The sequence below is a fragment of the Papaver somniferum genome, chromosome 1 (genome assembly GCF_003573695.1).
Source record: "Papaver somniferum cultivar HN1 chromosome 1, ASM357369v1, whole genome shotgun sequence".
In the NCBI taxonomy this organism is placed as follows: Eukaryota; Viridiplantae; Streptophyta; class Magnoliopsida; order Ranunculales; family Papaveraceae; genus Papaver; species Papaver somniferum.
The window spans coordinates 247,735,156-247,748,352 of NC_039358.1; the positions used below are offsets into that span (position 1 = coordinate 247,735,156).

General features: G+C 39.3%; 1 protein-coding gene across 1 annotated transcript; it reads left to right on the top strand.

Moving 5' to 3' along the window:
• The first annotated feature begins 10,161 nt into the window (after positions 1-10,161).
• Positions 10,162-12,063, top strand: LOC113276331. Its single transcript, XM_026525921.1, has 3 exons — positions 10,162-10,275; positions 10,474-10,581; positions 10,762-12,063. The coding sequence occupies exons 1-3, from the start codon at positions 10,162-10,164 to the stop codon at positions 12,061-12,063; spliced, it is 1,524 nt and encodes a 507-aa protein (XP_026381706.1).
• The last annotated feature ends 1,134 nt before the right edge of the window (positions 12,064-13,197 follow it).

Consider the following 13,197-nt stretch of genomic DNA (forward strand, 5'->3'; position numbering starts at 1 on the left):
CTTACTCGATTCACATACCAGTTTTGGTCCAAGCTTTTGCTGCCATCTTCTTCCATCAGCTCCCATAGCAGTCGCTGTACAATCAGCCGTCATCTAGAATTCAAAAGCACCTCTTTGTATCATGAGTGGTGCCAGCTAAGAGAAACGGAATTGCTGCCCCTATTTACTATTTCTCCCATCTCTGATGCAGTGGAATAGCAAGCTAGCGCGGCACATGAGTTTGTAAGCATGACACTTGATATGGCTTCTTTTGATGCTTTGAATGATTTGCACATTTTGGTCGCAAACGCCAATTAAGCTGCAACTTAAGTGTTTATTCTCCAAATAATCGAATTCACTTGTATTTTCTGTAAAAGCACTAAAATAGTGATATTAGCCAAAATATTGAAGCCAGCCAATATAAATATGGGTATAAAATGTAGCACTGACGTGCTTATCACCTATATTGAGACATAAGTCGTGTTACGATATAGTTTTCTCTATACACATTTGAGATTTCGAGTTGAGTATATCTCGTTTACATATTTCTCGAAATATGTGTTGGTAAGATTTCGTTTCGACCAAGTTCATCTTATATCATGAGAAAATTGCCGAATAACATCTTACATGGTTTGTGTGATACAATCATTTGGTGTAAGACTTGGAAGGTTTCAGTAATGATTACTTCAATATCTTGAAAATTGATTTGATGTTAATAGTGTGTGAAAACGGCTATTAACATTATAGAAGAATGTTTCAATGATTGAAATAAAGATTTGATGATGTAACCATCTTTGGATATAAGCATATATAGTGTGTTCGCACATTAGTGTATAAGTCCATAAACCGGAAGCCAAGAGTATGCATGTGTGTATACGAAATTGGTGAAGGAGGTAGGTTAAGTATGCGTACCCATACGCATACTGGCAGAAGTTCTCGAACCGAGAATTTCTGCTGAGTTTGGTTTTGGAAAAACTCTTAACTAGTCACCTTAAGTATGCGTACCAGTACGCATACTGGCGGAAGTTTATGAACCTAAAATTTCTGCTGAGTTTGGAAACTTTACAAACTCAAAACCGGTTGCTTAAGTACGCATACCCGTACGCATACTTTGCAATCTTTAAATCATAAGGAGTGCAATATTTGCTTAAGTCCATGAACTTAAACATTTAAATCATAAGGAATGAAATCTTTGCAAACCGTGTCTATAATGTTCATGATTGATTCAAGTGAATCAAAGCGATTTGATTTCAATTGTGTTTTCTAATCAATTGAACAACTCTTAACTAGTTTCATTTGATTCATTTGAACTAGTTATGGTTAAGATGAATAAGGTTGATATGAGAGTAATCATATGGCTAACCTCGGTTAACTATTTGTGAACCAACATGGTGTGCACGTTTAGGTACGGTTACATCCTAAATGAGGGTACATTTCATTTTTGTGTAACAAGCTAAGTTCGATCTAACGGTTGAAAGATATTAGCTTGGTTGAATCAGGTTTTTCACCTAACGGTGAATATTGAATGCTTTGTTACCAAGGTAACTTGGATTGCAAACCCTGATTCGAAAACTATATAAAGGAGAACTCTAGCAACTGGGAAACCTAATACCCACACCTCCTGTGTGTTACTAGTTGCATAACTAGAGTCGATTCTCCTTTAACCTTAGGTTTATTCTCGAGACCCTGTAGGTTAACGACTTGAAGACTTCATTGGGATTGTGAAGACAAACCCAACTATTATCTTTGTAGTTGCGTGATCTGATCTTGTTGTTTCTATCGTGTTGAGTACAATTGAAATAATTGGCTCGAGATTTTATATCTCCGATAGGCAAAATATAAAAGTAATCACAAAAAAACTTCGTTTCCTCGTTTGTGATTCCACAATAACTTGTTTCGCTAGTCGATTAAGTTTATTGTGAGGTGATTTATAATACTAGGATGTTCTTCGGGAATATAAGTTCGGTTTATTAATTAGTTCATGTTCACCTTGATTTATCAAAAGACGGAACAAAACTCTTGGGTATTTCTATGGGAGACAGATTTATACAATCCTATAGACTTTTCTGTGTGAGACAGATTTGTCTATCAAGTCTTCGACTTTGGGTCGTAGCAACTCTTAGTTATGGGTGAGATCAGCTAAGGGAATCAAGTGCGTAGTATCCTTCTGGGATCAGAGATGTAAGGAGCGCAACTGTACCTTGAATCAATGTGAGATTGATTAGGGTTCAACTACAGTCAAGACCGAAGTTAATTGGTAGTAGTCTAGTGTCTGTAGCGGCTTAATACAGTGTGGTGTTCAATCTGGACTAGGTCCCGGGGTTTTTCTGCGTTTGCGGTTTCCTTGTTAACAAAATTCTGGTGTCTGTGTTATTTATTTTCCGCATTATATTTTGTTATATAATTGAAATATCACAGGTTGTGCGTTAAGATCAATTAATTAGAATATCCAACTTTTGGTTGTTGATTTACATTGATTGACACTTGAACATTGGTCTTTGGTACCGTTCAAGTAACTCCTCTTATATTCAGTCAGGATCGCAAATTTTTGTTTTCTGATTGCGGATTGAATTAAGAGTTAGAGATATACTCTTTGATATATTTTAATCTAGTTTGAGTCTGACTGTCTAGTTGATTCTCTAGAAAGTGTATTGGAGTAACTCCTCTCAGATTTCCAAATGAATTGTTGGGTGTGGTTGTTAGACCCCCCGCATTTTCAATTAGTATCAGGGCAGGAAAACACATTAAAGACCTAATAAATCTGTGTTTGTAGCGAGCTGAACATGGTGTCGGTTAACCGTTGGAAACCGACCGAACCAGACCAATAAGCAAGAAACCGAACCAAACCATTTAGATTTGGATTGGTTTGGTAAAAAATTTTGAAAAACCGACAGTATTGGTTTGGTTTTGGTTTGGCCTGAAAACCGAACCAAAAACCATTGGAAAACCGATAAATATAGACCGTTGATTAATATCAGATAGATTCAATCCACACCCTTCATATTTCTTAAGTTATAACCCAAGTATACATTCGTCGACCTAATTTTCACTTCACATCTTCGCCTCCTTCTTCACTCTTCAGTTCATAGAACAGAAAGTTGAGATGTCATGGTTGCGATTCTCTAAACTCTAGTAGAATCTAATCATCCCCTCCCCTCATTCTTCTTCTTCTTCTCCTTCTCCTCCTCCTTCTTTTCAGGCGAAATCTGTTCATATGAGTTTGTAATTGTAACCTGTCAGTGTTATCTAGGGTTCACTAGTAGAAGGTATCATCTTCATTCTTCAGACGAAATAAACAAGTGAACATCTAATTTCTTTTAAGAGGTATCATATTTATCATTTATGTAACTTGGGTTACTTGATTTACATGATTTATATTTAATCTAGGGTTTACTAAAATGATTTGATTTTGCATGTTTTGTTTTTTTGCAGGATTAAGTTGATTTCTTTGATTCAACTATGGAGGAATCAGGATCAACACCAGTAAGATATTTTTCCTCAAGAATTAGAAAAATAGGATTCTAAAATTTGCAGTCTTCTTTTACTAATTCGTTCAAGTGATTGGTACCACTGTGTCAATTCGTTCTTTTAGCTCTAGCTGAGAGGACATCCAGTGAATTTATCTACTCCTTAATTAATTATAACATTAATTTTGTGCTTATGCAACAACAAAAAAAGAAAAAAAAAGGATGAATTAGGGAAAGTTGGCAAAATCTAATCATGTTATTGTATAAGTCAATTAGGGATTTTTTTTTTGTGTAAAATCATGTTCACGTTCAACTTCAGTTCTGTATCAATGTTAATGTTAATGTTAAGTCAATTAGTCAAATAGAATCGTCAACAATCTCTCAGAGAAGGAGTAGAAAGAAATGATTTTTTTTTCTTTTCCTAGTAGGTCTATATCTAATGTATGCAGGGAAGAAGATCTCTTCATTTTCTTCCTTCAGAAATCTATGACCAGCTTACTGTGCGTCTGTGCCCACGAAGGATTTTTTTTTTCTTGTTCTTTTTGAAACACACGAAGGATTAATAAACAAGAAACTTATCTTTTTAATAAGTAGTATTTGAATGCACTTTGATATGCTTTTTTTACATGTTATCTGATTTGAATTTTTGCCTTGTTTATATTCAGGCTTCCGTTAACTCAAATGCATTGTTGCCACCACTACATCCTCCTCCAAGATCTTCTAACGCCTCTACTGAAGTTAGTTCAGTTGCAAAAGTACCAACTGCTGGTGAAGCTCCATCTGCACCAGCTGCCAATGTTTCCGATGCTGGTACCATCACTGTCACTGCACCAGCTTCTAAGAAGCGGAAGAAAACTTCATGGGTTTGGGATCACGTTGATATGGACCCTCCTCCTTCGATAATGGTAACTTGCAAGAAATGTAAACAGAGAATGAAAGCTGACTCTTCTACACATGGGACCGGCTCCTTGAATAACCATTTAAGAAAGTGTCTGAATCTTATTCCTAAGGATTCTGGTCAGTCGACTCTTTCTTTTGAACCTGCTAGGCTGGGAGAAGATGAAAAGTTAGTTGCTGTAACTTTTTGTCAGGATTCGTGTAGAAAAGCATTGATTATATTCATCATAGTGGATGAGCAGCCTTTTAGAATAGTTGAGGGGGAAGGTTTCCGAGAATTTTGCAAGGTACTTGAGAGTAGATTCAAGATACCATCTCGTATCACTGTACGGAGAGATGTTATGGAACTGTTTGAGTACGAGAAAGTGAGATTGAAGAATTATTTCAAGGTTAATAAAGTCAGAGTTTGCCTCACCACTGACACATGGAGCTCACTTCAGAAGTTGGGATATATGGTTATTACAGCACATTGGATAGATGCTAGCTGGAAGTTGCACAAGAAGATCATTAGTTTCATCCAAATTGTAGGTCATAGCGGTGAGACTATTGGTAGGATGATAGGAACATGCTTGTTAGATTGGGAGATCGAAAATGTGTTTACTATAACTTTAGATAACGTTTTTGCCAACGATGTAGCTATAACATATCTGCAAAACCAAGTACTCAGAAAGAATTCAGATTTAGTGAAGGGTTTCTTACAAGTGAGATGCGCTGCTCACGTCCTTGCCCTTGTTGTAAAGCATGGAATGAAGGAGTATGACATCTCAATTAAGAGAATAAGGGCAGTAGTGAAGTATTGTATGAGTTCTCCTGCAAGATTGAAAAAATTTATGGACTGTGTCACTTACGAGAAGATTGAATGCAAGAAGGGTTTGGTCCTAGATGTAGACACCCGTTGGAATTCGACATTTACTATGTTAGACTCAGCTGAGAAGTATCAGCCAGCTTTTGAGAGGTTAGAGTATGAGGACAAGGCATTCAAGAAGAAGTTCTGTTTTGTTGAAAGTCAAATTCCTTTAGTTTCTTCTACTTCTAGTACTTCCACCGTTGATAACCAACCTGACTGGGATGTGGATGAAAACCAAGATGCAGACTTAAGTTCTGATGAAGAAGTTATTGCTACTGCAAAGAGAGGAAAGAAACGCAAGAGAACAAGTTCTGATAAGGCCCCATCAGCACCTCCTTTGCATGCGCCATACCCATCAGATTGGTCGTATGCTAGAGCCTTCGCGAAGTTTTTGAAGGTATTTTTTTTTTACTGTCAAGTTCTCTGCTTCTACTCATGTTACTTGCACACGAATTCTTGTTTCATGTGAGTGTTATTCATCGAACTTTAAACACATGGGCAAATCACAAAGATACATTTCTTTCTAGCATGGGTCTTAAAATGCAAAGTAAATATAACGAGTATTGGGGACGTTATGAAAAGATGAACAATCTTATGTTTATTGTTGTATTATTGAATCCACAAGATAAAGAATTAGGATTGAAGTTTCTTCTTGGCCAGTTAGGAATTGGTGGTGGTTATTTGAGAACAGAACTAATGGATCTTGTAATGAGGGACTTTAAGGCACTTTTTGAAGAATACTGGGATGTCCAAATGAGTGCTGGAAACTCAACAGTTGTAACAGATAGTAGTGGTGGTAATACTGTTGGCGCTGAACCAGATGATGAAGGAGATTGTGCTGCAGCCGCCCTTATGGCAGAGAGAGCAAGAGAAGAAGAGGAAAGTTTTGATGATGAAGGAAAAAATGAGCTGGAGACTTATTTGAGAGAGAAACGAGAACCGCGGAAAGAGAAAGTTTCTTTTGATATCTTAGGTTGGTGGAAGACGAACTCGACTAGGTATCCTACTTTGGCACTAATCGCAAGAGATATATTGGCTATACCCATCTCTTCAGTGGCATCTGAATCTGCCTTTAGCACTGGGAGGCGTATTCTCGATCCATATCGAAGTTCTTTACTTCCCACAACAGTTGAGGCATTGATTTGTGCTCAAAATTGGTTGAAGACGCCGATTGATCTTGATACTTCTTCCTTGGGACCAGAAGAGGAAGTTAGTTCAGGTATTATTTCATTTGTTAATTTGTTTGTAGTATAGCAGTTTAGCTTATTGATGACATACCACAAAATGTTCAGATTATCTAGTTCATGTATGTCAGCTTATGGGTGACTCATAAAACTTCATATAATTAGCTCATAAGTCACATATAGGAATTATAGATCATTCGCTTTATTTTGTGAGTTGTAAGGTCAAAGATCAAGCTTTATCATTTCAAATCATTAGTTTAGAGTTTGTGATACTTATCTTTGGAGGTAAAGCAACAATTCCAGTGCTTGCTGTAACTCTCTGGATTTTGCAAGTGGACTGGATTTCACCATTTTGAAATGTCTATCATGCTCCTGAGATTTAGAGGCTGGATCTAAACAGTCAAAATTGGGTTGGGGGATTTAAGTTGCAAGAACTGTAACTCTGTTGTATGCTATTGAGAGATAAATCTTCTACTTCTGAATTAGTTCTAGCCAAACAATTGAATTCAGTTTCTCTTTTACTTTGATTAAATTTAACAATCATCTCAGCATCATCATTAATTTCTTCCCTAATTGAATTTCAGAAAATCCTAAACAATCTTCAATTTTTTCTCTTTCAACTCACTGTATACTACTGATCGTGCATTTGTTCATTGCAGAATTTTTGGACTCTCTCTCTAAATCCATGTTCGTAAACATAACAGATGATGATGTTGAGGACTAAGGAGTACCAAGGTAATTCATCTCACCAATTGGAAGCATGTTTTCTTTGGATTTAATTTAAAGTCTTAATGTGCTAATTTAGTGCCTCTTAAACCTGTTAAGTTATTACCTGTTCAGTTAGCAAAGAAAGATACATTGTCCTCCTGATGGTGTGTTTACATGTCACGTCTTTTCACTGTTAGCATTTTCATGTATTGTTTGCCATCATGATTAGTGGAAATATACGTGAATTAGATTCTAACTACCAGTTGCTTGCCATTTTCATATACATGCAGTCAGCAACCCTGGAAAGTCTGAAGCTATCAGTTGATTTTGTGGATGCATAGCTGGAAAGTGTCGATGTTGTTCAGATGTTATGGAGACTGTGGATCTTTTGAATTACTAATCTTTATCTTTTGAATTGTGTTTAAGAATGTTATGAATTTGGATTATGTATGGAATGGGAATGTATGTAGCCTGTAGGTAGGTTTGAAAATCTTTAAACCATGTTTTTTTTTTCTTAGATTTGAACTGTCAGTTTCCTGAAACTGACATAGCAGCCGGTTAACCGATAAACCGCTGGAATAAACCGAAACCGGCTAGAACCATTAAGAAACCGAACCAATGGTTAATGGATTGGTTTGGTTCATATTTTAAGAAACCGATAGTATTGGTTTCGGTTTTGGTTTGGCTAAAAACCGAACCAAAACCGACCATGAACAGCCCTAGACATAGGTGATATCTCTATAAACGTACCACCAGTCTTCGATGGCTCTAATTACTTGTGGTGGAAAATTGTTATGCATGCCTTTCTTCAAGCGCGTGATTTTCAATCATGGGTGTCTGTACCCTTATTATTCTACACCAAAATTGGGCTAACTTAAGCCTAAAAAGTTCCTCATAATAAGCTAAGTATAGTTCATTGGGCCAAATGTGGCTAACTAGGCCTCACAAATGCACCATACATAGAAGCCTATTCACATGGGTCCTTGTCAAGCAAAGTGGAGAGCCCAAACCACCATTTCCACATCATCTCACCACATCAGCAATGGGTGCCACATCAGCAAGGCGGACGAATCAGGGCATGCCACGTCAGCAAGGCGGACGAATCAGGACGCGCCACGTCAACAAGGCGGACGAATCAGGACGCGCCACGTCTACGAGGTGCCACGTAAACAAAGATGACGAGCAATGTCGTGCCACGTCAGCAAGGTGCCACATCGACATTGCCACGTCAACAAAAAGGACAAGCCATGTCCTGCCACGTCAGCAAGGTGCCACGTCAGTGAGGAGGACGAGCAATGTCGTGCCACGTCCGCAAGGTAGCCGAACCGTGTTTGCCACGTCAGCATCGATTGACCAACCAGAGATTGACACGTCATAAGCAAAGCACGGTCAGCAGCTGACTAGGCGATAACGTCAGCAGATGCAGATTCCGTAGCATATTCCGTTATTGTTATTGACGGCGTAAGCATATTCACGAAATATTCCGTTAGTGTTTTAACGTCGTTGGCATATTCCTCACGCCGTTAGCATCTTCCGTCATGACGTCAGCATGACGTCATCACCAGTAGAGGCCGACGTCTTCATCTTTTCCGGTGACGGGAGCATATTTTCCGAAGCCCTGATTCGGTGAAGCGGGCGTAACTTAATTCAGTAATCCCGATCCAGTGCTGCGCGACACAATTTAATCTCGTAGCCATGGATGATTCAGCCCCATGTTGTTTTCCTTGCGGATATTTTCGCCCCACTGTGGGCTTATGCACACTTCTCTCTTTTAGGCTAGGCATGTACACTTAACTTGGGCCAACCCTTTGCACCTTTTGGTTTAGCCAATTCCATTACCCAAGAAGAAGAGTCTGGAAGCATGCAGGGACAATCAATGTCAGTTACTGCAGGAGGCATGCAAGGGACAGTTACTGCAGGAGGCATGCAGGGCTAGTAATTGCAATTCATGCCTGCATTTAAAACAGAAATTTGTAAACATATAAATGGATGTTTTACAACCCAAAGAAGGTATGCAATATTACCCACTAAAACTCCTGCGAAAAACCCCTAAAACTGACTTTAACATCGGAGGGTTTTTTGCAGGTACCCCTCCCCCAATTACTCAATCCAATTGGAGTTTGAAGCAGCGGTTCGATTCTCAGCAAAATCATCATCAAATTCGTGTTTGGGGTAGAAGTAATTTTTTACCATACAAACATTGGCGCTGACCAAGGTTTTCGAGAAAAGATAATCGTTTTTTACCAGATCGAGTTATGGCAGTAATCATACAGAATGCACGAAGAGATGATTCTGACAGCGATCCCCAAAAACACAGGAGAGACGAAGCTGAAAGGCACGAAATTGAGGTTCAGTCAGACCCAGCAGTACCCACTGGAAACAGGCAGGGTCGAGATCATGCTCATAACAGATCCCTGGATCATGGACGAGATCGAGATCGTTTCCGTGACAGAATTCCATATCTGAATCGGAGAGGGGGAAAACAATGAGTGATCGGTGACGAAGGAATGTATGTTGATGGGGGAAACCCACAAGTTCGAGGAAACAGAGGGCATGCGTTCGGTAGCCCGTCTAGGAGGAATGGAAATCAACAATACCTGCAAGATGGGCGCACCGCAACTCCTAGTACAGAGGAAGAACTGTTGCGCAATCAGCTTAACGAGTTGGAGAAGGAGAACGCTCTCTCCTGAGATTGGAACGGGAGAACCCGTCTCGACCTAGGACTGGTAATCTGAACAAGCAGAGGGGTCGTTCTGTATGGCAGCGTCTTGGAAATCGAATTAACCCACAAGGTGCAGACCAAAACAGAAAGGTGGTCGATCTTGATTGACCACAGAAAAAATTGTTGGTCACTGGAGACTTACCTAAAAGAATTCGTGTACAACCTCGTCGAGCAGGGACCCGACCATCCGCAACTCAGTAGAGTGTGGACAGAACTACCAACCATTCAAAACGTCTCAGGATTAACGAAGACGAGGTTCGAGATCGGCACGATGATAGAGAATTTTCACACGATTACTATGCTCGTTTGGATCAAGGCAGAGCTAGAAGAGAGCCTACTAGACCCGAGAGGAAAATAATGATATCTAAAACTCATATTCCAGAAGACCGCGATTATGAGCATGAAGACAGTTCCTCAGATGGCGACGTGAGCGCAATAACAGAAGCTCGCCTTTGCACGATGATCGAGAAAGTAATGTCGAAAAAGCAGTCCAAAGAAGAAAAGATAGACCGGTTGCATCGGTCTGCATGATCCCCTTTCAAGCTGAATATCAGAGAATTCTGGCCGCCAATGAATTATCTAGTTCCAAATATGCCAGAATTCGATGAGAAAACAGATGATCCAGATCAGCATGTTTTATACTATGAAACTACCATGATTTTGTGGCAGCACAGTGATGATTTGATGTGCAAAATGTTTCCACAGTCACTGGCTGGAGGAGCAATGAAATGGTTCAATAAACTCCCGGAACAGTCAATCGGTACTTACCATGAATTGGTTGTAGAATTATGCTCCCACTACAAGTACAACAGACGTGATCGGAAAGGATGCCACGATTTGTTCCTTCTAGCAATTCGGAAGGAGGAAAGCATCAGACAGTTTACTCGACGCTTCAAGCAAGAGTTAGCATAGGTTGATGGTGTCAACGATCAAATCTTCATCGCATCTTACAAGCAGGCGTACCAGTACGATCAAATAGGTGTGTACGGTTCCTTGGTCAAGAGACCACCAAAGACTCTGGAAGGACTGTATGATCGAGTGAAAGAATATGCTCGAGTGGAGGATGATTCCAAAGCTCGAGAGACGAGATATGTTAATAGATCATCCAATCATCCAAATGATTGGAGGAAAAAAAAGTCGAAGAACGGTTCGAGCGGCCAGCACAATGATAGAGGTGAAGTCCGAGAGAATAACCAAGGTGAACGAATGGAAATTGGATATCAGAAAATTCATGACTTGAAGCTGACGCCATTGAACATACAGCTCGCAGAGTTGTATGAGAAAATCAGCAAGGATTTGAGCCCCCCTCGTCCTTTTCCAGCAGAGACACGTGATAAACGTGATAGGAGAAAAAACTGCAAGTTTCATAAATACCATGGTCACAAGACCGAGAATTGCCGTGCTCTACAGATCGAGGTCCAGCGAATGATCGACGCTGGAAAGCTGCAAGAGTACGTGAAAAAGGATTTTGGGAAAGGTCCTGGAAAGTTTGGTACAACACACGTGATTAAAGCACATGTGATAAATGTCAGTCACGCCAGGATCCATTCAATGTCCAGGCGGGCATCGGAAGATGAAACCAGGAGGAAGCTCAGGCAGTTAAAAGAATGGTACTTGACAAATCATATCGATTTTGTCAGTGGAAATGGAGCAGAAATTCGGGAGCTTAGGTGCACAAAGATCGAGTTCTATGAAGCAGACATGATAGATGTATATTCTCCACACAATGATGATACCATTATAACTGCTTGGATTGGCCTGTTTCGTGTACACCGGATTTTAGTGGATACAGGAAGCCCAGTAAGCGTGCTGTTTTCAGGAGCTTATTCCTCTATGAATCTGCCAGACGAATTGATCGAGGAAGATGAAAATCCAATTATTGGTTTCAGCGGCGAAGTTACAAAGGCGATTGGAAAAGTGAAGATTCCTATAACAGTGGATGACAAGTCTGTTCTAGGTAATTTCCTATTGCTTTACTGTAGAGCTCCCTACAACGCGATTGTAGGACGAGACTGGTTGCATGAGATTGGTGCAGTCACATCCTCGTATCATCAATGTTTGAATTTTCTTGCCCTTGAAAGAGTCGTAAAAATTAGGAGCGAACAGATGGCCACAAGTGTCATGAGAGTGCTATGGATGAGTACAAGAAGTCAGAAGTTAGCGGGAACCAAATCATGCGAGTCGAGCAGAAATAGCAATTACAGAATCCTCTCCCTCCAGAATCATATATGGGAAAGGAGTATCACACATACCATGTAAGATGTTATTCGGTAATTTTCTCATGATATAAGATGAACTTAGTCGAAGCGAAATCTTACCAACACATATTTCGAGAAATATGTAAACGAGATATACTCAACTCGAAATCTCAAATGTGTATAGAAAAAACTATATCGCACACGACTTATGTCTCAATATAGGAGATAGTAGAAATAGACTTTCCAAGTGATAGATAAGTTCAAGTCTCCACATACCTTTTGCCGAAGAAGTTCCACAATATCCCCTTAGTAGTTCTTCGTCTTCAAGAGATGAACGTCGAGATATTTAAGCTCAACTACACTATTTATGTCCTAGTCTGAGACATCTACAAATAGGCTAGAAATCAAGACTTATAGTTTTGATCACTAACATTGACAAACATGCTTGAGATAGCAACGCATGCGAGTTTGACCGAGAAATGCTCTAACAATCTCCCCCTTTGTCAATTTTAGTGAAAAACTATCAATACATATGTATTACAAAAAAACATTAAAAAATGTAGCTTCTTATCCACATGCTTGATTTATTTGGCATCTTCAACGCGACTCGAAATCTTCGTCACTTCCAAGTACTACATGATCCTAAAGGTTGTAAGTTCAGCATTACATTTGTTGAAGATCCGTAGCTATAACAATGAGAAAACAAAATGCTCTCAATCATTGTTATACAATGTCATAGTATTATTATACAACATCAAAGTTCAATTGTATCACAACTTTGACAATAACACTATGGTGATATGCATCACTCCCCCTTAGTCAATACATATCTCAACATTAAAACCACTCCCCCTTCAATGATGATCCGTAAACCATATGTATTTGTAGTGTGAAATACACATTAATTATGCCTCTTTTTGTCAAAAAAATTAGCAAAGGTACGAAAATTAGTGGGATCCTACGAAATTTCCACGGAGATACATCATGACCAAAAGGTGTATTAACATACCAACAAATTTAGATACAATCATAAAGCCGAAGCTAAATGCATTCATCAAGGAGTTAATGAACATACAAGATGACCCCTAAAAATTCCACAGCCGCACTCCCCACAAAGATTTAGAAATTAAGCACAAGTTCAAAAGAACTCTCCCCCATAAAATTTCATCCCCGGAGGAACAACAAAGGCGACCTT

Excerpts from the sequence above, each read along its gene's own strand:
- LOC113276331 (XM_026525921.1), top strand. The coding sequence starts at position 10,162 with ATGATATCTAAAACTCATATTCCAGAAGACCGCGATTATGAGCATGAA. Across the intron at positions 10,276-10,473 it reads TTTGCACGATGATCGAGAAA|CACAGTGATGATTTGATGTG; the intron begins GTAATGTCGAAA and ends ATTTTGTGGCAG. Across the intron at positions 10,582-10,761 it reads TCGGTACTTACCATGAATTG|GCGTACCAGTACGATCAAAT; the intron begins GTTGTAGAATTA and ends TCTTACAAGCAG.